The sequence below is a fragment of the Giraffa tippelskirchi genome, chromosome 3, assembly GCF_054371585.1.
Source record: "Giraffa tippelskirchi isolate mGirTip1 chromosome 3, T2T-mGirTip1v1.2.pri, whole genome shotgun sequence".
NCBI classification, from domain to species: domain Eukaryota; kingdom Metazoa; phylum Chordata; class Mammalia; order Artiodactyla; family Giraffidae; genus Giraffa; species Giraffa tippelskirchi.
The window spans coordinates 98,435,726-98,458,735 of NC_137277.1; the positions used below are offsets into that span (position 1 = coordinate 98,435,726).

General features: G+C 37.0%; 1 protein-coding gene and 1 long non-coding RNA gene across 4 annotated transcripts in view; one reads left to right on the forward strand and one right to left on the reverse strand.

Annotated features, from left to right (window-relative positions):
• The window catches only part of LOC145542919 (CD302 antigen), a 121,308-nt gene that overhangs the window by 95,571 nt on the left and 2,727 nt on the right, over positions 1-23,010 (forward strand). For all 3 annotated transcript variants that reach the window (XM_081582787.1, XM_081582793.1, XM_081582791.1), the window contains 4 exons: positions 9,646-9,756; positions 17,145-17,261; positions 17,986-18,159; positions 20,232-20,258. In XM_081582787.1, the coding sequence (XP_081438913.1) occupies positions 9,646-9,756; positions 17,145-17,261; positions 17,986-18,159; positions 20,232-20,258 (429 nt within the window). The remainder of the gene's footprint in view (positions 1-9,645; positions 9,757-17,144; positions 17,262-17,985; positions 18,160-20,231; positions 20,259-23,010) is intronic.
• Positions 851-8,475, reverse strand: LOC145542929 (uncharacterized). The gene is made up of 2 exons (XR_014080273.1): positions 7,787-8,475; positions 851-2,975 (listed from the first exon to the last, which is right to left on the reverse strand). It is a non-coding gene; the product is annotated as an uncharacterized LOC145542929 (long non-coding RNA).

Below are 23,010 nucleotides of genomic sequence, written 5' to 3' on the forward strand. Positions count from 1 at the left end.
CCTGCTTTTGCTCCTGGCAGCTCAGAAGTGGCAGTTGGGTTTTGATCTTTTTGTATCTTGTTGCTCAAAATTTGCCCCAGCTGCCCATGCATGCAGTTATTTTTAGTCTCTTATATTGTCTTTGTATTCTGTGGCTTGAGGAGACATTTGTCCAGGTGCAAGCATTGTAGCAAAGGGTCTCAGGTCCCAGCCTGTCTCAAAACTGTCTTTGGAAGGTTTTGTCTTTTTGTTTTGTTTTAATAAATCCAGTATGGTTACATAGACTTTTTAAGAGCTAAAGAAGTGCATGTTGAATAAATTAATGCTGTGAATTAATCAACTTCTCTCAGGAGGTTTTAAGGATTAAATTAGTAGGTGCCTGAGCTTTGGGGATAGGTCCAGACTGTGTGGCCTTGATTGAATTGCCCAACTCATTGCATTTCAGTTAAAATGGAGATTATGGCCATAGGGCGATCTTGGGCATTCAGGGAGTACCCCATGTTTAGCACCTATTTGAGGCATTGTGAATCTTGGTTTCCCTTTGTTCTCTTCATACGAAAGGAAGGGTAATTATTACAATTAGATAACATCATGAGTGCAATTTTATGTGGGTTGATGTGTATGGTAACTGAGCACATTCCCATGCATGTTGATAACATAGAGCTGAAAACCTGTGTCCATGTTTTATTATCATACTTCACCAATTTGTCTAGACAAGATCAGGAATAATATTTTGCTTAGAACTAAGTAAAAAGAGCTTTTCAAAGTTATTGTGGAATTTGCCGAATGGCAAGATCTTAACAGGAAAGGTCCTATGGTGTTGCAGAAAATATAAATGTAATATTGAAATGGAAATTATTGTTCTCTGTTATTTTGGATTGTATTAGTATAAATGACCCTATGTTTTTCTTGGCTATTATCTTGAAAAATCACAATGAACAAAACATTCTTTAGATACGTGGGTTAGGTGCCATGGCATCCCTTTTAAAAAATTCTGGAACACCACATTTTGTATGTAGTAAATGATCAGTATGTTTCTTGGGTCAGTGATTTCCCATGGGGAGTGTGAATATAAGTGAATATAAGCATGTTAGAGTAAACCCCATTCTGGTGGTGGTTACATGGATCAGAATCTAGGGTACTAATTTTGAATTGCCATAGTCTGCAGTATTCTGCCTCCTTCCCTGATGTCACCTCTTATCACCCTTCCTGCCATTCACTCTGTTTATCCACACTGACCTCTGCGGGACTCAGCCACCTTCTGACTCTTCTGCCCAGACCACCCTCCTCTTCCCCATTCCTTGGCATGGACCCTTCCACGTCCTTCAGATCTCTGTTCACATGTCCTCTCCCCAGGCCTTTCCTGAAACCCCACATTCTCTATAACATCTCTGTGTTTTCTCTTCAGAGCACTCATTTCTCTTGGAATGAATCTTGTTTGTCTTCTTGCTTGTCACTCCCCTCACCAAGAAGGTTCTGTAACAGCTGAAAATTCACTGTATTGTGGATTTTTGTTTTGTTTTGAAATGTGTCTCTATGCTGTATTCTAACTTATAATAAAAGGACAAAAAATTTAGATGAATGATTTAAAAAATATGGCGGCGGGTCATGAGATTGCAATTTCTTTCAAATTATTTTTACTTTTGCCCTTGAGCTCATCTCATCTAATTGAATTCAAAACATTAAGTCACTTTAATCTATTGATGTGACTTATTCTGACCCTTGTGAACGGCACAGTGATGTTTCAGCAAAAATTATTTCTGATTGTAAAATTTGAAATGTTAATAAGTGTTTATTTTCCTTCCAGTGAAAAAGTTATAATTAGGTATTATTTCAGGACTTCTTTCATTGAGAAGCTTTTAAAAATGTACTTACGTGTTGAAAATTAGTTTTGCAACAGGGTTATCATCCACAATTTTTTTCTGATACATATCAAGTATTTAAGATTATTTTAGATTTTGAGGGCAGATCTTCAGGTTGCATTGATAAGAAAATGGACCAGTAAAGCCCAATGAGAAAGGTGCAGAGAAACACTGCCACCCTCATTCTATGAATAAAAGTCATGACAGCTTTTCTGAGAAAGGACTTGAAGGGAGAAGATGGGGGTGGACATCTTAGAAGCTAGGTTAGGTGATGTTGAGAAGGGACGGAGTGTCAGAGTGGCTGAATTTCCTTAGGATTTAGGGAGACCTTGCAGCCCAAGCCTTCCAGGTTATCAGGGGCCTGGTATACCATATCGTCCTCCATACATAATAAACGTAATAACCAGTGCCTATTTCTCCCTCTGCCACAGTTGCCCTTGTGGAAGGTAAGTGACTGACCTATATCTTAATGGGAGAAGGACAAAGGTCTTATTGATGAGGAAAAACACATACAGTCTTGCCTTTCCATTGTTAACATTCAGAACAAGTGTTCCCCAAGGATCACTTCCTCTTCTGCTGTGCCTGGTTCTTTAAAAAAATTAATTACAAGGGAACAGAGAGTTCTGTTAGAACTCGCTGGCAATGCAAAATATTCCTGTAGATATGCCATCTTATTCTTTTAGCGCATGATAATTTTAAGCAGAGGATCTATTTGGAAACTTACTGGAGTTAAGTACAAACTTTTAAAAGTTTCATCAGGTTCCTAAATCTCTGTAAACACAGTAAATCAATAGAATTATAAAATTATACAATCCATAAAGAGTCCTTCCAGTTCAGTTCAGTTTAGTCGCTCAGTCATGTCTGACTTTTTGCGACCCCATGGACTGCAGCATGCCAGGCTTCCCTGTCCATCAGCAACTCCTGGAGCCTGCTCAAACTCATGTCCATGGAGTCGGTGATGCCATCCAACCATCTCATCCTCTGTCGTCCCCTTCTCCTCCTGCCTTCAATCTTTCCCAGCATCAGCGTCTTTTCCAATGAGTCAGTTCACATCAGGTGGCCAATGAGTCAGTTCTTCACATCAGTTCAAAAGCATCCAAGGGTCCTTTAGGTGCAACCTAACTTTCAGGACAACTGTGAAAAAAACAGGAGTAACAGAGAAGCACATTGGAGAGAGCATTGTGAGCAAGATATTTTTTTCTTTTGAGCAAAGTATGTTTATTGAAATATATTTTCTAGAAAATATTACAGGTTCTGTAATTGAAAACTTATGCCAGTATTCTGGAAGGCAGATTTTTCATTGTAACAGGATTATAGCAAAGACACTTAGCATTGAAAATTTAACCTTTCTTTTTTTTTTTATTTTTGAGTAACTAATAATTGTCAAAGATTATAATTGTACAATATTGAGAAGTATAGAACAAAACACAATTAATTAGTTTAGCTTTTCTGTACGTGTGAACCTCAGTAAGTTCTGTCATAGGAGGTATCAGCTTCTATGTGAAAACTCTTCTTCTCAGGGTAAAAATACATTTTTTGAGTAGTACTTAAATCTTGTTTCTGGGGTACAGACTCTGGTAGCATGAGAAGAGGGGTTCAGAGCTGAATTAACTGGAGTTACTGATAATGCTGAAATAAGCCTGAGGAGAACGCTGTTGGAAGTTTAAAGAATATGAAGTTAACAATTTGTTTTTTACTTTTTCTGCCTGTAGCTTTTTGTTTTTATTTGTGTTTTGTTTTTTTTAGTCTTATCACATATTGCTTATTTAATTATTCAACAAGGGTCTTTGTCAATTATCATTATCATAATACTCCCATCTCAGAGGCCTGTGTGACCTAAATAAGCATTTGGCTTTTTTTTTTCAGCTCCTTCAGGTCTCTGTTTTATATGTCACCTTTATGATGATCAGTGCACGTGAATATGTGTCCATCTTCAAACTTTTCCAAGAAGATAAACTACCTGTGGTTCTTGTGCCTAGGGCCTTGACTTGTGCCATATTATGCTCAGCATCCAAGCCACAAGTAATCAAAATAAGGGTTGTTTCCTAAATCAAAGACTGACTACTCTAAGCTAGGTAGCAACCCAAGAGGGTACCTGGTATAAGAACACTAGGAGGTCTATTTGACTGCTGGGAGATTATCCTCAGATTTCTTATTATCCCATGTATCCTTGCAGAAAGTCTCTCTCCTTTGGGGTAACCAAAACAAGTCTTTAGTCTCTGTAACCAGAAAAAGCCTCTCACATGTTGTATAGTGTAAAGTCCTGTAGAAATTCAGAGGGGTCAGAGTTTAAGGAAGGTGAAAGGTTGGATACTTCACAGAGAATTGACACATGTGAGCTGCCACTGAACAAAAGAATACAGTTTAGTCTATAGATGATTTGGAAATCAGAGTTCACTGTAATCATAAAACCTAAGAACTATTGGGTTGGCCAAAAAGGTTGTTCAGCTTTTTCAGTAAGATCGTGTGGAAAAAAAACTGAGTCAACTTTTTGGCCAACCCAATACAAGTGTACAAAGAAACAATTTATAAATTTCACTTCACTTGGTGTTAATTATATTTTATATACTTAATAGACATGCTTTATTCCATTTAAACAATATTTCAAAAATTATTTTTATATTCTTGAGTTATTTATCATCATTACAAAATCCTATGTGTAGCTTTGACTAGAATAATACACAAGAGCATTTCTCAGCCCATGGTCCAAGAATTTCCAGTGATACGTAAAGGTGTTTCAAGTGGCATTAAATGTGGTCATGGAGTTTGTTTCTATTTCCATTTTTTAAAATTCTGTAAGACTAAAGGAAAAGCAACAAAGGGAACCAGAAGAAAACAGGAGAAGAAAAACACAAAAGTCAAAGTTTGCAATTCAGAGTATATGCCCTCCTGACTTTAACTTTGAGTTTCATTCTGGAAATGACTGCTTTTTTTTCTCTCTGTCATGTCTTAATACAGAAAACATGTGATGGCAGGAGTGTGGGGCGGGAGAGACCTGCCTAGTTAACCCTTTCAACGAATATGTGACTCCTCTCATTGTGGTTTTTATGGTGGTCTCTCTACCTGGGATTTCTTCATCTTTCTCCTTTTCCACGTGGTAAAGTTATCCTGTGAATTGCAGCTCAAATATTACCTCCTTTTTGAAATGTTTCCTTACTCTGTTTTTGTCTCTGTGTGTGCTTACTCAGCCGCGTCTGTCTCTTTGTGACCCCATGAACTGTAGCCTGCCAAGCTCCTTTGTGCATGGGGTTTCCCAGGCAAGAATACGGGAGTGGGTTGTCATTCCCTTCTCCAGGGGATCTGACTGAAACCGGGTCTCCTGCATTGCAGGCAGATTCTTTACCATCTGAGCCACCAAGGGAGCAAGTTACTTGTTTCTTCTATAGTCTCATAACATTTAACCTCTCATACCTTTGATGTGTATATGTGTCTGACTCTCCTAGAAGCCTGAACACTTTAAGTGTAGGACTCATTCCCCTATAATCAGAGGTCCCCAACCTCCAGGATCTAATGCCTGATGATCTGAGAGGTGGAGCTGATTTAATAATAATAGAAATAAGATGCACAATAAATGTAATGCATTTGAATCATCCTGAAACCACCCCCCCATACTCCCCTCACTGTCCCCCCACCCCAGCCTGCCCCAATCTGTGGAAAAATTGTTTTCCACAAAACCAGTCCCTGGTGCCAGAAGGCTGGGGACCACTGTCTTAAATCCTTTTATCCTTACCCCTTGGTACTAACTGGTGTCTCTGACACACGGGAGTTGCTCAGCCAATGATTGTTGGATGGATGATGGTAGTGACAGTTATCAATAACTTGCTCAGAAGTGTGAAAGGGGATTCTGCTTCTGACTCTAATGAAGTGGGACTCCACTAACACTCCCCCAAAAAACAACTGGAAAATCTAGATGAAATTCTGTGATAATGGTATTTGCAGGCATCTGAGAGCTGTTTTCAAAGATATTCCCATCTGAATGCAGAGTTCCAAAGAATAGCAAGGAGAGATAAGAAAGCCTTCCTCAGCGATCAGTGCAAAGAAATAGAGGAAAACAACAGATTGGGAAAGACTAGAGATCTCTTCAAGAAAATTAGAGATACCAAAGGAACATTTCATGCAAAGATAGGCTCGATAAAGGACAGAAATGGTATGTACCTAACAGAAGCAGAAGACATTAAGAAGAGGTGGCAAGAATACACAGAAGAACTGTACAAAAAAGATCTTCACGACCCAGATAATCACAATGGTGTGATCACTCACCTAGAGCCAGACATCCTGGAATGTGAAGTCAAGTGGGCCTTAGAAAGCATCACTACGAACAAAGCTAGTGGAGGTGATGGAATTCCAGTTGAGCTATTTCAAATCCTCAAAGGTGATGCTGTGAAAGTGCTGCACTCAATATGCCAGCAAATTTGGAAAACTCAGCAGTGGCCACAGGACTGGAAAAGGTCAGTTTTCGTTCCAATCCCAAAGAAAGACAATGCCAAAGAATGCTCAAACTACCGCACAAGTGCACTCATCTCACATGCTAGTAAAGTAATGCTCAAAATTCTCCAAGCCAGGCTTCAGCAATACGTGAACCGTGAACTTCCAGATGTTCAAGCTTGTTTTAGAAAAGGCAGAGGAACCAGAGATCAAATTGCCAATATCCGCTGGATCATTGAAAAAGCAAGAGAGTTCCAAAAGAATGTCTATTTCTGCTTTATTGACTATGCTAAAGCCTTTGACTGTGTGGATCACAATAAACTGTGGAAAATTCTGAAAGGGATGGGAATACCAAACCATCTGACCTGTCTCTTGAGAAACCTGTATGCAGGTCAGGAAGCAACAGTTAGAACTGGACATGGAACAACAGACTGGTTCCAAACAGGAAAAGGAGTACGTCAAGGCTGTATATTGTCACCCTGCATATTTAACTTATATGCAGAGTACATCATGAGAAATGCTGGGCTGGAAGAAACACAAGCTGGAATCAAGATTGCCGGGAGAAATATCAATAACCTCAGATATGCAGATGACACCACCCTTATGGCAGAAAGTGAAGAAGAACTAAAGAGCCTCTTGATGAAAGTGAAGGAGGAGAGTGAAAAAGTTGGCTTAAAGCTCAACGTTCAGAAAACTAAGATCATGGCATCTGGTCCCATCACTCCATGGGAAATAGATGGGGAAACAGTGGAAACAGTGTCAGACTATTTTTTTGGGCTCCAGAATCACTGCTGATGGTGACTGCAGCCATGAAATTAAAAGACGCTTACTCCTTGGAAGGAAGGTGATGGCCAACCTAGATAGCATATTTAAAAGCAGAGACATTACTTTGTCAACAAAAGTCCATCTAGTCAAGGCTATGGTTTTTCCAGTGGTCATGTATGGATGTGAGAGTTGGACGGTGAAGAAAGCTGAGTGCCGCAGAATTGATGCTTTTGAACTGTGGTGTTGGAGAAGACTGTTGAGAGTCCCTTGGACTGCAAGGAGATCCAATCAGTCCATCCTAAAAGAGATCAATCCTGGGTGTTCATTGGAAAGACTGATGTTGAAGCTGCAACTCCAATACTTTGGCCACCTCATGTGAAGGGTTGACTCATTGGAAAAGACCCTAATGCTGGGTAGGATTGGGGGCGGGAAGAGAAGGGGACGACAGAGGATGAGATGGTTGGATGGCATCACCGACTTGATGAACATGGGTTTGGGTAGACTCCGGGAGTTGGTGATGGACAGGGAGGCCTGGCGTGCTGCAATTCATGGGGTCGCAGAGAGTCGGACAGGACTGAGCGACTGAACTGAACTGAACTTAGAGCTGTTTAGGCAGCTTGTTGACGTGAGCCCACTATCCTGTGTATTACTTTTTCCTTTAGGGGAGTTGCCCACATTTTCAGGAGCTAAAAAGAGAGCAGAGTTTTTGGCATTCTCACGGTGTTAATGAGACAAAAATTTGAGTTTTTACTTACCAAAGAGGAGGGACACTAGCTAATCTCCAGGCTTCACTTGGACTCCATGGATATCAGGCCTCACAGAGATTGCAACAGCTCCCTCAGGTGGAATCAACCCTGAGATTGGATTTAAATAATCTTCAGTATGCCAGCTGCATGCCAGGATCCTTTCTAGGGGAGAATGACATCATCTCAAGCCTCTGCAATTTTTTTATTTTAAATATCAAATACCAGTGCAGTTTTTGGGAAAAACTGTGCAGTTTTTCCTGCACAGTATCTGGTATTTGATATTTAAAAAAGAAAACAAAAACTACCAGGCATAACAAGAAACAGGCCAAAGCTGGGAAAATAAATAAAAACAGACCAATAGATAATCCAGAAATTAGAGTTTTCAAAAATGAACTTTAAAATAACTGTAATAAGTTCGAGAACATTTATAAGGTTGAGAATTTCACCAGAGACTCAGAATCTATAAAAGTACAAACAAATGGAAATTGTATAACTGAAAAATAGCTGACATTATGAACTCAGTAGATAGTTTTAACAGCAGATTTGTTAAAAACTGGAGTAGACTGTATATGTGTGTGTACTTGGTCACTAAGTTGTGTCTGACTCGTGTGACCCCATGGATTGTAGCCTGCCAGGCTCCTCTGTCCATGGGATTTCCCAGGCAAGAATACTAGAGTGGGTTGCCATTTCCTTCTCCAAGGGATCTTCCCAACCCAGGGATTGAACCGAAATCTCCTGCATCTTCTGCATCACAGGCAGATTCTTTACCACTGAGCTACTGGAAAAGCCCAAAGAGTAGGTCAGTACACCATAAAGAACAAGATTATGATATGGAGCGCCAAAGGCATTAAAAATAGAAAGGAACAAAGTGCACATATTGAACATGTGAAATCTAACATGTATGTATTTTGAGTCCCAGAAATGGAGGAGAAGGAAAGTGGAAAAGCATTATTGAAAGTGATGATGATGGCCAAGAACTTTGCAAAAGTGAGCAATGAAAATAAAGCCATAGATTCAATAGCTGTGTTGCATTACTAGCAGGATTCACAAAATTACTATAGATACCACTGTCAAACTACTAAAAATCAAAGACAGAAAATCTTGAAAGCAGCCACCAAAGAGCAACCATCAGACTGACATTTGATTTCTCAATAGGAATGATAGAAGCCAAAACAATAAAATTACATCTTCAATGAAAAATAAGCTTCCTTTCAAGAATTTTTTATTTGCAAAAATATCTAAGTGGAAAGAAAATATAAAGACATTTACAGAAAATCACAAATTGAGGGAATTTGTAGTAGACCTACCCTTAAAGAAACAGTAAAGGGGTTTATTCAGGCAGACAGAAAATTATTCAAATAAGTAATTCAAATATATAAGAATGAAAAGCAACAGAGAAGGTAAATATGTGTTTAAACAAACATTGACTATGCAAAATAGTAATAGAACAATAGCACAAAGGGAGGGAAGTTAAACTATTGTAAGATCCTAGAGTTGTCTAGGAAATGGTAAAAGTACTAATTTATTTTAGGTACTAATAAATCAAGATTGCATGGTGTAATTTTCAGGGTACCCACTATAGGAAAAAAACTAAAGAATATATAATTAATAAGCTAAAAGAAAAATAGAATATAAAATTGTTTAATAATCCAAGAAGACAACAAGGGAAGAAAAAGAACATAAATCAAGTAGGACAGATAGAAAACAGTGAGGTGGTAGATATAAACCCAAAGGTGTTGATAACTATATGAAATGTTAATGGAAATAGCCATTCTTTTTTCTATGAAAATTTAATACCTCATATATTTAGGAGTTCGTGAAATTCTCATTTTCAAGTTATTTAACAGTGTTTCTCTTTTTCCACACAGACTGCCCTTCATCCACCTGGGTTCAGTTCCAAGACAGTTGTTACATTTTTCTTCAAGAAGCCATCAAAGTTGAAAGCATAGAGGATGTCAGAAATCAGTGTACTAATCATGGTAAGGAGTTTATTCTATTTTGTTTTCTCACAAATCAGTAAAGAATGTTCACTAATTTCTTTAAAAAATGGTTTGTTGTGTCTTACTTTTTATCTTTGGTCCTTGTAACAACTTTTATTCTATTATATGCAAGAAGTCAGTTGTTGGACAACACTGCTCAAAGCAGAGTGACGAGAGCAATGTGTATTTGATGTGAGTACTCTGTGTCAGGCACTGTTCTTAAGCACTTAATGCACTTTTACTGGCTTTAATTATTGCAGCAACCTATCAGGAAGTTTATTATTTGCCTTCTTTTATCAAGAGAATAAAACTAGTTCAATTATTTGTTCAAGGTCAAATAGGAAATAATTGGCAGAGCCAAGATTCATACCAGGGATTGTCTGACTTTAGGAACAGTGTTCTTAATCACTCTTTCTGCCCTGAAAGGACTGTTTCAGGCATGCAGTGTGGGCAGAAGTCAGATCACATGGTATTGTGACACGTGGTATGGAAGAATCTGTTGTCGTTGTTCAGTCGCTAAGTCGTGTCCCACTCTTTTGTGACCCCATTTCATTCTCCAGGGGATCTTCCTGACCCAGGGATCGAACCTGAATCTCCTTCATTGGCAGGGGGACTCTTTATATTGTTAAATAAAAATGAGAAAAAGGGACTCTATATACTGTTAAATAAAAATGAGAAAAAGGCTATTTGCTACATGGTTTGCTCCGTATTCTCTGGGAAATATAATTTCACATTGTGAAATATTTTAAATAAAAATGTCATTTTTTAAAAAGCTGTGCTTGAGTGTTTGTTGAGCCTCTAACTGTGATACTTGTCAGCTCAAACTAAAACTATAGTGTCAACTAACATCTTTTTCAACTGAGACACCTATGATGGTGACATGAAAGTCCTTGATAATTTAAAAGTGCCTTTTATTATTGTGTGAGATCTAAAAATTTCTTGATTATTTCACTAAATTTTCTCTTAAGCATATTCTTAACACCAGCATTTAAAAGTACCCTTTACCAGGAGTTCCCCAGCAGTCCAGTGGTTAAGACTCTGTGCTCCCAATGCAGGAGACAGAGGTTCAATCCCTGGTCAGGAAACTAAGATCCCACATGCTGCAGGCCATGACCAAAAAAAAAAAATTAAAATGCCCTTTACCTAAAAAACATAGTTCTGACAACCCGCCAATATAACATTTTGGAACAATATCAAATTGCTTTAGGGTGCTTTAATTAAAATCATATTCACTTATTGTAGAAGGAATAAATGTAAGCATAGGAGTTTTAAATCCTAAGACATGCCAATACTACTCAATACATATTTATTGTTTTCTTAGGAATAAATGTAGGCATACATAGCAGTTTTAAATCCTATGAAGTGCCATGGAATGCTCAATACATATTTTTCATTTTTCTTACTTGCTAAATGGTGTTGAACATTGGCTCTTTGAAGACAAGACATTTCCAACATGCCAGTATGGTTTCACTCCAAGGAAATGGAATAATAGGAATTTTGCTGGTCTTGCAAGATTTTTTAAGTGGTGTTTTCTCCCACAACTATTTTCTGTCTCTTTTTAAAAAGCCATATTGGGTATAATTAGACAAAAAACACAGATTTGAAGAAACAGATTATATTGGAGGCTCAGAGCCAAGACAGGATGTGTTCTATACTCCTGTTAGTTTGTATGAACCACATCATTAGATTTCATTGTGCAGCTTTGATACTTATGTTCAGCAGTTAAGCAACCACATTCACTACAGAGGCATAGCTTTTACTTGTTGACTGACTTCCTCTGCAGTCAACTAAACATAGTTAATTGTATTTGCTGTTTTTCTTTAGTAAATGAAGCAAAACGAAATTGAAAACACCCAGCAACTTTGAGGCCTGATTTTTGATTACTTATTTTGAAGTCCGTTAACTCTATTTGTTCAAAGCTAAGTAGCCATTTAGGGATTTTAAATTGTTGGATACAAATTTGCTTATAAAGTTGATTTTATGTCTAAATAAAAATGTCTTTATCCCAGTTAAAAATTTACAAATTCAGTTTGTCTTACCGATGTGAATTTTTTAATTTCTTATACAGTTTTGATAATGCCATCATTTATTTGATAAATCCTCTATATTTGCTTCCACTATGGAACTACCCATTTTATTGATAAATCAGAAAATTAGCTAAAATTTATTAATATTACCATTACTTTTTTTGTTGCCTAGGGTAGTGTTTAGAGCAGTAGGTGGTTTGTAACAGTAGGTAAACGTGAATTCAGTGTTTGCTATATATGAAGAAGGAACAGCATAAAGAATACAAGGATATTTACATTTGGATTTATAAAGTCTTCACATATTGTAGGACTATACCAAGTCCTATCTTAAACCTATATTTAGGGGTAGAGAAAATAAGTGACTTGTTATTTTTTTGGACTGCCGAGAGCTATATTTAGAAATATTCCCAGTGCTCTGTGCTAATTTACTTGCTGTTACTTTTATTTTACTTATTTGGGGTACTGTTATCATTCATATAGGAAAATAACTGTGAGAGCCTCAAATTTTTCTTATTTTGCAACATTTATTCTTTTTCACATTTACCTTTGATTTAGCTATTTTCTTTATAATAGAACCAATAAGTATTTTCAGTCTTTCCTTTTTGTGATTTGTGTATAAGCTATGATACTAGCCATTAAGAGAATGAAAGACCCAAATTACATCTCAGTAGGTAGCATTACTGGTTATGCATTAAAAAAAAATTCTTTTTTTGCTTGAGTACATGCATTCTTCAGGGACTTAAGCTGTCATTCGTTAAAGAAAATGAATGTGTATTTTTTGCCTGACACAGTAATTTAAGTTTGTGCAGTATTTACTTAAATTGCACTGTTAAAAATCATTCACATTCCATTGGCTGACACAAAGTCAGAGAAAAGAGTGAAAATCCCATCTCTGAACACTTAAGCCTAAACTATAACCTAGTTAAATATTTCTCTTGGGGATTTTTTTCTAAAATGGCACTTTGGTTACCTTTCATAAATTAGTACAAGTAAATTTGGTACTAGGTAGGGTAAAACAGATTAAAAGTGTACGTGACATTTAACAAACAGGAGGCGATAACAGCTAGAATTGATAAAAAAAAAAAATCCTAGAATTTTTAACAATGGAGCTGTGACTGAGAAAGAAAACCTTGCTAAATTCTAGCTTTGGACTAAAGTACTGAGTATTTTAAAGGTCAGTCTTATTTTTCTTCTCTTTTAAAAGTTCTTTCTTAATTACACAAATGCACAGTCACTATATAGAAAAACATATGCAAATATTTTAAAAATAAAAGAAAATTACCCTAAACTGTACCATCCTGACTGAACACACACAAGGAAATGTAATGGCTGTTAACATTTTGCTAAGTATCCTTCTAGACTTCCAAACCCCTAGGCCGATATATTTTAGTAAATGTTTGATACATACATCTATGTGCTCACTCACTTCGGTCATGTCCAACTCTTTGTGACGCTATGGACTATAGCCTGCCAGGCTTCTCTGTCCATGGGGTTCTCTAGGCTGGAGTGGGTTGCCATTTTCTACTCCAGGTCATTTTCCTGACCCAGGGATCAAACCTGCATCTCTTACATCTCTTGCATTGGCAGGCAAGTTCTTTACCACTAGCACCAACTGGGAAGCCCATGTTGTGACCCCATGGACTGCAGCATGCCAGGCTTCCCTGTCCTTCACTATCTCCTGGAGCTTGCTCAAACTCATGTCCATTGAGTTGATGATGCCACCCAACCATCTCATCCTCTGTTGCCTCCTTGTCCTCCTGCCCTCAATCTTTGCCAGCATCGGGGTCTTTTCCAATGAGTCAGCTTTTTGCATCAGGTGGCCAGAATATTGGCGCTTCAGCTTCAGCATCAGTCCTTCCAGTGAATATTCAGGGTTGATATCCTTTAGGATAGACTGATTTGATCTCCTTGCTATCCATGGGACTCTGAAGAGTTTTCTCCAGCACCATACTTTGAAAGCATCAGTTCTTTGATGCTCATCCTTCTTTATGGTCCCATTCTCACATCATACATGACTACTATAATATACATTCCATAAGTGTGTATGTATATATGTACATATGTATATATATATATAGAGAGGGATTATATTAAGCAAAGTGTTCCATAATCTGTATTTCCCTTAAAAATATCTTTACATAGCAGTAAATATAGAATGTATATTTCCTAATAATCACATGATACTTCTCTATATGGATATGCCACTGTTGTTCAGTTGCTCAGTCATGTCTGACTCTTTGCGACCCCATAGACTGCAGCACGCCAGACTTCCCTGCCCTTCACCATCTCCTGGAGCTTGCTAAAACTCAAGTCCATTGAGTCAGTGATGCCATCCAACCATTTCATCCTCTGGCGTTCCCTTATCCTGCCTTCAATCTTTCCTAGGATCAGGGTCTTTTCCAGTGAGTCAGATCTTCAGATCAGGTGGCCTAAGTATTGGAGTTTCAGCTTCAGCATCAGTCCTTCTAATGAACATTCAGGATTGATTCCCTTTAGGATTGACTGGTTTGATCTCCATTGCTGTCCAAGGGTCTGTCAAAAGTCTTCTCCAACAGCACAGTTCCAAAGCATCAATTCTTCAGATATGCCATAATTGATTTAATTCTCTAATATTGGTTATTAAATTATTTCCAATCTTCTAGTGTCGTGAATGTGATGAACATTAACGACTGTGCCTATTTGAGCAGAACAAGTGATTGTCTTAGCATAAATTGTTCAGGATTGCTGGGTCAAAGATGTATACATCTATGTAGGGCTTTCCATACATCTTGCAAAATTATATCCAAAAAGGTTTTTAACTAATTTTTCTCCAACTAGCCACTTACGAGTTCCTATTTTTCTCCGGTCTAAGTCAGCACTGTTTAATCTACACTTCTGAATCTGCTTATTTTAATTTTCACTCCTTTACAAGTGAAACTGCATATTCACACATTTATTGTGGTATATTCCCCTTTGTGAGGATGAATTTTTTTTTTTATTGAAGTACAGTCAATGTACAATATTAAGCAAGTTTTTATTCCATTTTTAGTTACTATAAAATATTGGCTATATCCAGTGTTGGGCAGTATGTCCTTGTAGCTTATCTTATACATAATAGTACCTCTTAATCCCTACCCTGATATTGCCCGTAACCCTTTCCCTCTCCCTACTGTCAGCCACTAGTTTTGTTCTCTATATTTGTGTCTATTGCCTTTTAAACAGTCTGAGATAATGTTTTTCCCCTTTTTTATTCCTAATAGAGCTAGTCTGCCCAGTTTGTGATTTTCTTCTTTAACATAATATGGTATGTTTGGGGAGAGATTTTAAGTCCTATAATTTTCTTTTTCTAATAGTTACATTTATTTTTGAAGCTTCTTTTAAAAGATGTAAAAGTAATCATCTGATACAAATTTTTCTTACCACGTCATGAGCTAAAAGTACTTTCTTATCTCCGGTTAACTGTTAATTACCAAAAAATTATGGATTTTAGAGTCATCATAAATAGCCTAGTAAGTTTCCTATAATTCTCAGTGGCAGCATCAGTGTCACCTGGAAACTGGTTCGGAATGTAAATTCTCAGGCTCCATGTTACTCCAACTAGATCAGAAACTCTGGTGTAGGACCTAACACTTTTAACAAGCCCTCTGTAGGTGATTCTGAAAATGAAAGTGTTAGTTGCTCAGTCATGTTCAACTCTTTCCCACTCCATGGACTGCAGCCCGCCCTGCTCCTCTGTGCATGGAATTCTCCAAGTAAGAATACTGCAGTGGGTTGCCATTCCCTTCTCCAGGGGGTCTTCTTGACCCAAGGATCAAACCCATGTCTCTTGCATTGCACACAGATTCTTTACCACCTGAACCACCAGGGAAGCACCCTAGGTGATTTTGGTGCACACTGTAGTTGTGTCTGATAGTTTAGTTGGTAAAGAACCTGCCTGCAGTGTGGGAGACCCCGGTTCAATCCCTGGATTGGGAATTCCCTTGGAGAAGGGAAAGGCTACCCATTCCAGTATTCTGACCTGAGTCCGTGGGGTCGCAAAGAGTTGGATGTGACTGAGTTACTTTCACTTTCACTTTCATAGTTGGAGAGCCACTGATCCAAGACAACATTCTGAAGTTTTCAGGAGTCTTTTAAGTCAGGACAATTTTGGAAGAATTTAATAGTAGAAAAAACTTCCTTATCTATGTAGTATTTGAATTAGTTGTAGTACCCAAAACTTCCAAAATAACTTTAAATCATACAATATCATCAGAGAAACTAACTCCATGTTTTCTCCTAAGTAGTATCCACTTAAGACAGTGAAAGATTTTTTTTTTTTAATTTGCAAGAGCATCTTTCTTGGGTTAAGAAATAAGATTAAATATATCTGGAAAAAGTGAAGTGCTCATATTTTATAGTGTATGTAGAATATACATTAAAAGGATAAAAAATATTTGAGAGACATGATATATATATATATATATATATATATATATATGTGACTGCTGCTCTTGAACCAGGTGAGAGTCTCCTAGGAAAACCCAGCTATCCACTGAGAACAAGAAACAAGGACCTCCTTTATCACTTTCCCTAAGCAGGATTTTTCTAAGGATGACCACAGAGGAAAATACAGGAAGGGGTAGGCTTCAGGCAGCAGGCACATAGTGGTCAGTTAAGTGAGGCAGGTCAGTAACTGCTTGTTACTTGAACTTCGTTAGGTCTTGGGACTGTTCTGGCAAGTTGCCCTGGGACTTTTCAGCTCTCCTCAGTAATGTCAGAGCTACTTCTCCCTGTATATGTGAACTGAGGGCAGGAGGGGCCATGAAGACTAGAGAAAGGGATAGTAAAAAGTTGAGTTGCAGGAGTTATGTTTTCCTGCTTAAGCCTTCCCATGATTTTGTTTCCATGTTGTTTTATGAGATTACTAACCAACCCCAGGTGAGTGAAATAAGAGGTATGATTCAGTTTATCATATTATCATTTTACTTTTCTCATGAGTCTATTGTCTTTTCAGAAATGTGCATGACATTTCCAAGCTAATTTTTTCTCAAAAAGGATATAAAAGTATATGTGGGGCTTCCCAGATGGCTCAGTGGGAAAGAATCCACCTGCAATGCAGGAGACAGATGTGTGTTCAATCCCTGGGATGAAAATATCCCCTGGAGAAGGAAATGGCAACTCATTCCAGTATTCTTGCCTCAAAAATTCCATGGACAGAGAAGCCTGGCAGGCTAGTCCATGGAGTTGCAAAAGGTTGCACACAACTAAGTTGGACACAACTTAGCGACCAAACAACAATAACAGAAGTATATGTAGTATAGTAATGTATAACCTGTATATGCTTCATGTGATTTTCATTGATTTGGAGAACATGCTGACTTCCTCTCCCTAAAATAATTTCAGGAGCAGACATGATAAGCATACATAATGAAGAAGAAAATGCTTTTATACTGGATACTTTGAAAAAGCAATGGAAAGATCCAGCTGATATCTTATTAGGCATGTTTTTTGACACAGATGGTAAGTGATATTTACTTATGTTCCTTCTTAATGTTAGTAATAACTTAGATGCTTCATTTCTCTAGTTCAAGTTGATATTTCCTGCAGCCTCCAGATACTGTATTTTCAGTATGCACTCATGTACCACAGCTTTTCACTGGACAGCTCATTGTGTGTCCCATATGAGAGCTAAAGTTGATTCTTTCATCTGGATTAAAATATGATTCTAGACTCAGTATTTTTGTAATATGGTAATCAATATTGGTAGTAGTATCAATAATAGGATAGAAAACCATCAAGGTAATATTACAGAAATGTAGAAAATGTATTTATTGTCACTATTGAAAATAGAAATTACTAAGGGTACCATTAATATTTTACCTGTTATTTGTCCATGACAAATTATACATGTTTAATAAAAAATGGGATCTTCTTCAGAACCTTCTTGAACTAGTATCTCTTGTCTGTGTATAGGATATATTCTTCCTTCTAATATAAGTCCTACAATCAAAAGTTTAGATCAGACATACCTTAGTAACTTCCCACCTTTAAATCTAGACCCAAGAAATCCCTGGTGGTCCAGTGGTTAAGACTCCATGCTTTCAGTGCTGAGGCCCTGAGTTCAATCCCCTGGTCAGGGAATGGAGATCCCACAAGCCATAACCAAAAAATAAAAATAAAGCTAGACCCTTTTCTTTAACACATTTTATACTGTCATAATGTTAAAATATTCCTTAACTGACAGATGCCAGTTTCAAGTGGTTTGATAAGTCAAATATGACATTTGTTAAGTGGTCAGACCAAGAAGATGGCGAAGAGCTAGTTGACACCTGTGCCTTTTTGCACACCAAGACAGGTGATTGGAAAAAAGGAAATTGTGAAGTTTCTTCTGTGGAAGGAACCCTTTGTAAAGCAGCTAGTAAGTATAAATGAAGGACTTTTTCCATTCTAAGGGTGGGGAAAGCAGGGCTGGTTTTTAAATAACTTTCTCTGTGTGCCTCAATAGAGGAAGTAAGATTTCAGATGATTAAGTTGGTTTGCGCCCAAGACTCTTGCAAGGCAAATATGTAATCCTATTACATTAGAGGTAGGACCAGATCATGTGAATCAGGCATACTTTTATTCTCTCTGCTTATTCTTAGAGCTAGAAAGAAGTCAAAATTTTCTTATGCTGTTCAAAGGAATTATCATAGCTTCTTTGATGTGATTTGATTAAACAGTGGAAGTGGTGAAGAATAATGGTTAATTCCAAAATTCTAGTTAGTTTACAAAGAATTTGATTCAGTACAAGGACATCCTTGATTAGGCAAAGAAAAATTATATCATAGTTTATAATTCTGGACTAAAATATAAGTTTTCTTCTTATGCATCACAATGCTTTCTAATGAACAGAATTATCCTGTCCCACAATATTTTCATATTATTGTTAAACATTAGATGATTTGTTCTTTTACATTTTAGAAAGAATTGTTTTCTCATTAAAGGCATTTAAATTTCAAAATATGATTTTAGGATGGTTGAAGCAAGACAGAAACAGCCATTTCCCCTCGTTGCATCTTTAATATTGCATCCTTAACATTCCCTCCTTCTACTCGAACTGCAAACCAGAACTATACATCTGCCTCTTATTATTTCCTTTCTTTACATCTGGAATCACATACAATTTTAACTTGCCTCAGCAAGGTTTTTGACTAATCAGTCACACTTTTATGGTCATAGCATTCAACTTCCAGTGTTTGTTGGATTTTTTAAATGTTGGTTCTTCTCATATACTGTGCCTCAGATCAGTTCAGTTCACTCACTCAGTAGTGTCTGACTCTTTGAGACCCCATGAATCGCAGCACACCAGGCCTCCTTGTCCATTACCAACTCCCAGAGCCCACCCAAACCCATATCCATTGAGTTGGTGATGCCATCCAACCATCTCTACCTCTGTCGTCCCCTTCTTCTCCTACCCTCAATCTTTCCCAGCATCAGGGTCTTTTCAAATGAGTCAGCTCTTTGCATCAGGTGGCCAAAGTAATGGAGTTTCAGCTTCAACATCAGTCCTTCCAATGAACACCCAGGACTGATCTCCTTGCAGCCCAAGGGACTCTTGAGTCTTCTCCAGCACCACAGTTCAAAAGCATCAATCCTTTGGCGCTCAGCTTTCTTTATAGTCCAACTCTCACATCCATACATGACTACTGGAAAAACCATAGCCTTGACTAGGCAGACCTTTGTTGGCAAAGTAAAGTCTCTGCTTTTTAATATGCTGTCTAGGTTGGTCATAACTTTCCTTCCAAGGAGTAAGCATCTTTTAATTTCATGGCTGCAATCACCATCAGCAGTGATTTTGGAGCCCCCAAAAATAAAGTCAGCCACTGTTTCCCCATCTATTTGCTATGAAGTGATGGGACCGGATGCCATGATCTTAGTTTTCTGAATGTTGAGCTTTAAGCCAACTTTTTCACTCTTCTCTTTCACTTTCACCAAGAGGCTCTTTAGCTCTTCTTCACTTTCTGCCATAAGAGTGATGTCATCTGCATATCTGAGGTTATTGATATTTCTCCTGGCAATCTTGATTCCAGCTTGTGCTTCATCTAGCCCAGCGTTTCACTATAGAAGCCAAAGTTTTAAATAAACTATAACTTCAAAACATCTTAAATAGTGAGCAAACCTGTATGAGGTAAGGTCATAGTTGTATTCTTTACTTTTATTATTTTTCCACACTTTCCAACCCAAGTCATCTTGTTTCCCTCATTTCATCACATTGTCTTTTTCTTGAGTTTCTTTATTCTTTTTCCACCTTTTGAGCTAATGCATTTTTAGTCCTCTACATCTTTTTTTTTTAACTAAGTTCAAAACAGATAATACAGACACATGACCAAACAATATAAAGAATATTAATTCTAAGTTAGTAAAAGGTTTGTTTTAAACTACTTTGAGAGTATTTAAAATCAATCTTAGAATAATGCATATTTAAATTAATGATTTCCTTTTGTATTCCAGTCCCATATGAAAAGAAATATTTATCAGGTAAGTATGGTCTTTTGTTAAATTTTCCCCACATGTAAGAATACATTAAGATTCTAGCGTATTAAAGTACTGAATAGTATTAAAGACCTCTTTAAATATTAACTATATAACAATGTAAAGTAGAACTTTTATAAGAAGGTAGAAAGGTCTCTTAGCTTAATAATAAGACTTTTTAAATGTATCTGCAAGTTATGTATGAACATTTTTTAAAACAACAAATAACATCTCTTCATTGAACTCCATTATCTGTTTTTGTGGAAAATGACTGCATCTTTTGTTAAAAACATTTTTTTTTCTCATAGTTCTATAGTTCTAATTACAACTTACGAAGCATTTGTCTCACTAAATGCATTTTTGGGAAAGGAACAGTTAACATGTTTACATGGTTCAAAAAGCACAACTATAAGAGGCAAATTGAAAAATCTGTCTCTCACTTTGTCTCCATCCATCCCGTTTTACCTGTACCCTTATTGGGCACTATTTCAGTTTTAAGTGTCCAGTGTTTGCCAATACAAACAAATTAAGATATATGACTTTTTTATTCATTAATATGGTCTAGCTTTCTCGGTATCATTACCTATAGATAAATCTTCATTTAACCACTGTATACTTTTTCATTTATGGATAGTTACTTATCAGCTCCAGACCCCTATTGGGTTATTTCCATGTTTGCTATTGTACAGTGCTGCAAGGAATGAATAACCTTGCACAAACACGTTTTTCTTTCATTTCCTGAAATATAACTACTGTATTGAACATGTATAACCTTGATCAAAACTGATGGTGTTTGAGAGAAATTGTACCATTTTGCATCCCCCCCCAACAATGTATGAATGCCTGCTATGAAATTTTTGATGTCTGCAAATTGTATAGTTTTTAACCTCCATATTTTTGAAGTATAAACTTAGGGTAAAATGTTTTAAATGTACACCTTAATGCTTGCTTATGTTTATACCTGTGTGACTAACACTCAAATTAGGATAGAACACTTCCGTCACACCACAGAATTCCCTGGTGACCCTCCCAATAAATGTACATGCTACCGCCATCCACCCCACAGTTAGCCACAATGGATTTCTATCACATAGGGTAGTTTGTTTTTGAGAACTTAACGTAAATTTAACTCAACTTCTTTCAGTCAGAGTATTATTTTTGACTCATCAGTGCTGCACATGTATATTGTACTTTTTCTATTGTTGCACAGTATTTTAGAGACATACCATAACTGGTCTGTTTGTTATTTGATCATTATTAGTCTGGCATCAATGTGGCAGCACTATGAACATTCTCATACTTTTTTTTTTGGACCGATGTTCTTGTTTTCCTTGAGTGAAATTGCAGGGCCATAGGGTAGCTAATAAGGTTCAGCATTCTTAGAAATAATCAAATTTTTCAGAGTCGTTGAACCATGTTACATTCCTGCTGACAGTGTATCCAAGTTCCATTTGCTCTACATCCACTCCATGAGGGTTTTATCAACCTATTAATATCTAGTTTTAGCCAGGCATATGGGTGTTTAGTGTTAATTTTCCTGATGAAAAATGATGTTGAGCCCTTTTACACATTAGCCATTCAGTTTTTTTTTTTTTACAAAATGCCTATTCAAACCTTTTGTACTTACTGTTCCCTTAGCATCATGAACACTGTCAGTTGGGGCTTGCTGTGACAGAAGAGAGGAGTGTTTATGGGTTCAGGAGAATAAAGGAAAAGTTAACATTCTTACTCTTCTATAAAAGGAATATATATTTAAAAAAAAAACTAACAAAACACCACATTCATTAACTTGGCTATTAAAAAACAAAACTAAGAAAAAAACAGAAAATAATGTGTCCACAAGAATATGGAGCCTTTGTGTACTGATGAGAATGTAAACTGGTTATCTGCTGTGAAACAGTACAGCAGCTTCCCATAAAATTATCATATGATCCAGCAATCCATTTCTGGTTATGTCCCCAAAAGATGTGAAAGCAGGGACTTGAGCAGATATTTAAACAACCATGTTTACAGCAGCATTATTCTCAATAGCCAGGAAGGTGGAACCAAATCAAATGTTCATCTACAGATTTGGGTAAGCAAAACATGGTATGGAACACTATTCAGCCTCAAAAAGGCAACTCTACAACATGTATGAACATGGAGGACACTAAGCTAAGTGAAATAAGGCCAGTCACAAAAGGACACTGTATAACTCTAATTATATTAAATACCCAGAGTAGTCAACTTCAGAGACAGAAGGTAGAATGGCAGTTGCCAGGGGCTAGGGAGAGTGGGGAATAGGGAGTTAATGTTTAGGTTTGCCAGATGAAGTTCTATCGATGTATGGTGTTGACATAGCACAACAATGTGAATGTACTTAATCCTACTGAACTGTACACTTAAAAATGGTTATGATGGTAAATTTTGTTTTGCGTATTTTACCACAATTTTAAAAATGTTTTAAATCAAAGAGGAGTGTAAGCATGTTATTTAGAAACACGGAGGCAAGTAACAGGAGTAGTTGCTTTGACGAATGGTAATTAAGGGTAATAGTAATAGGGAGTAGTAGTATGGTATTTTTCATTGTAGAAATACGAATTTTAAACTATGTACATATATAGTCTGGACAACACAGAAGGATATATGCAAATTGAAACACACAGTGAAACTTAGTGTGGATATTTTCTATTTCAGAGTCTTAAAAGTAGAGTGGAGACCTGCAAAGTCTACTTCAAATTTTTAAGTATGGCAGTTATTCAAGCTAAGAAATATAAAT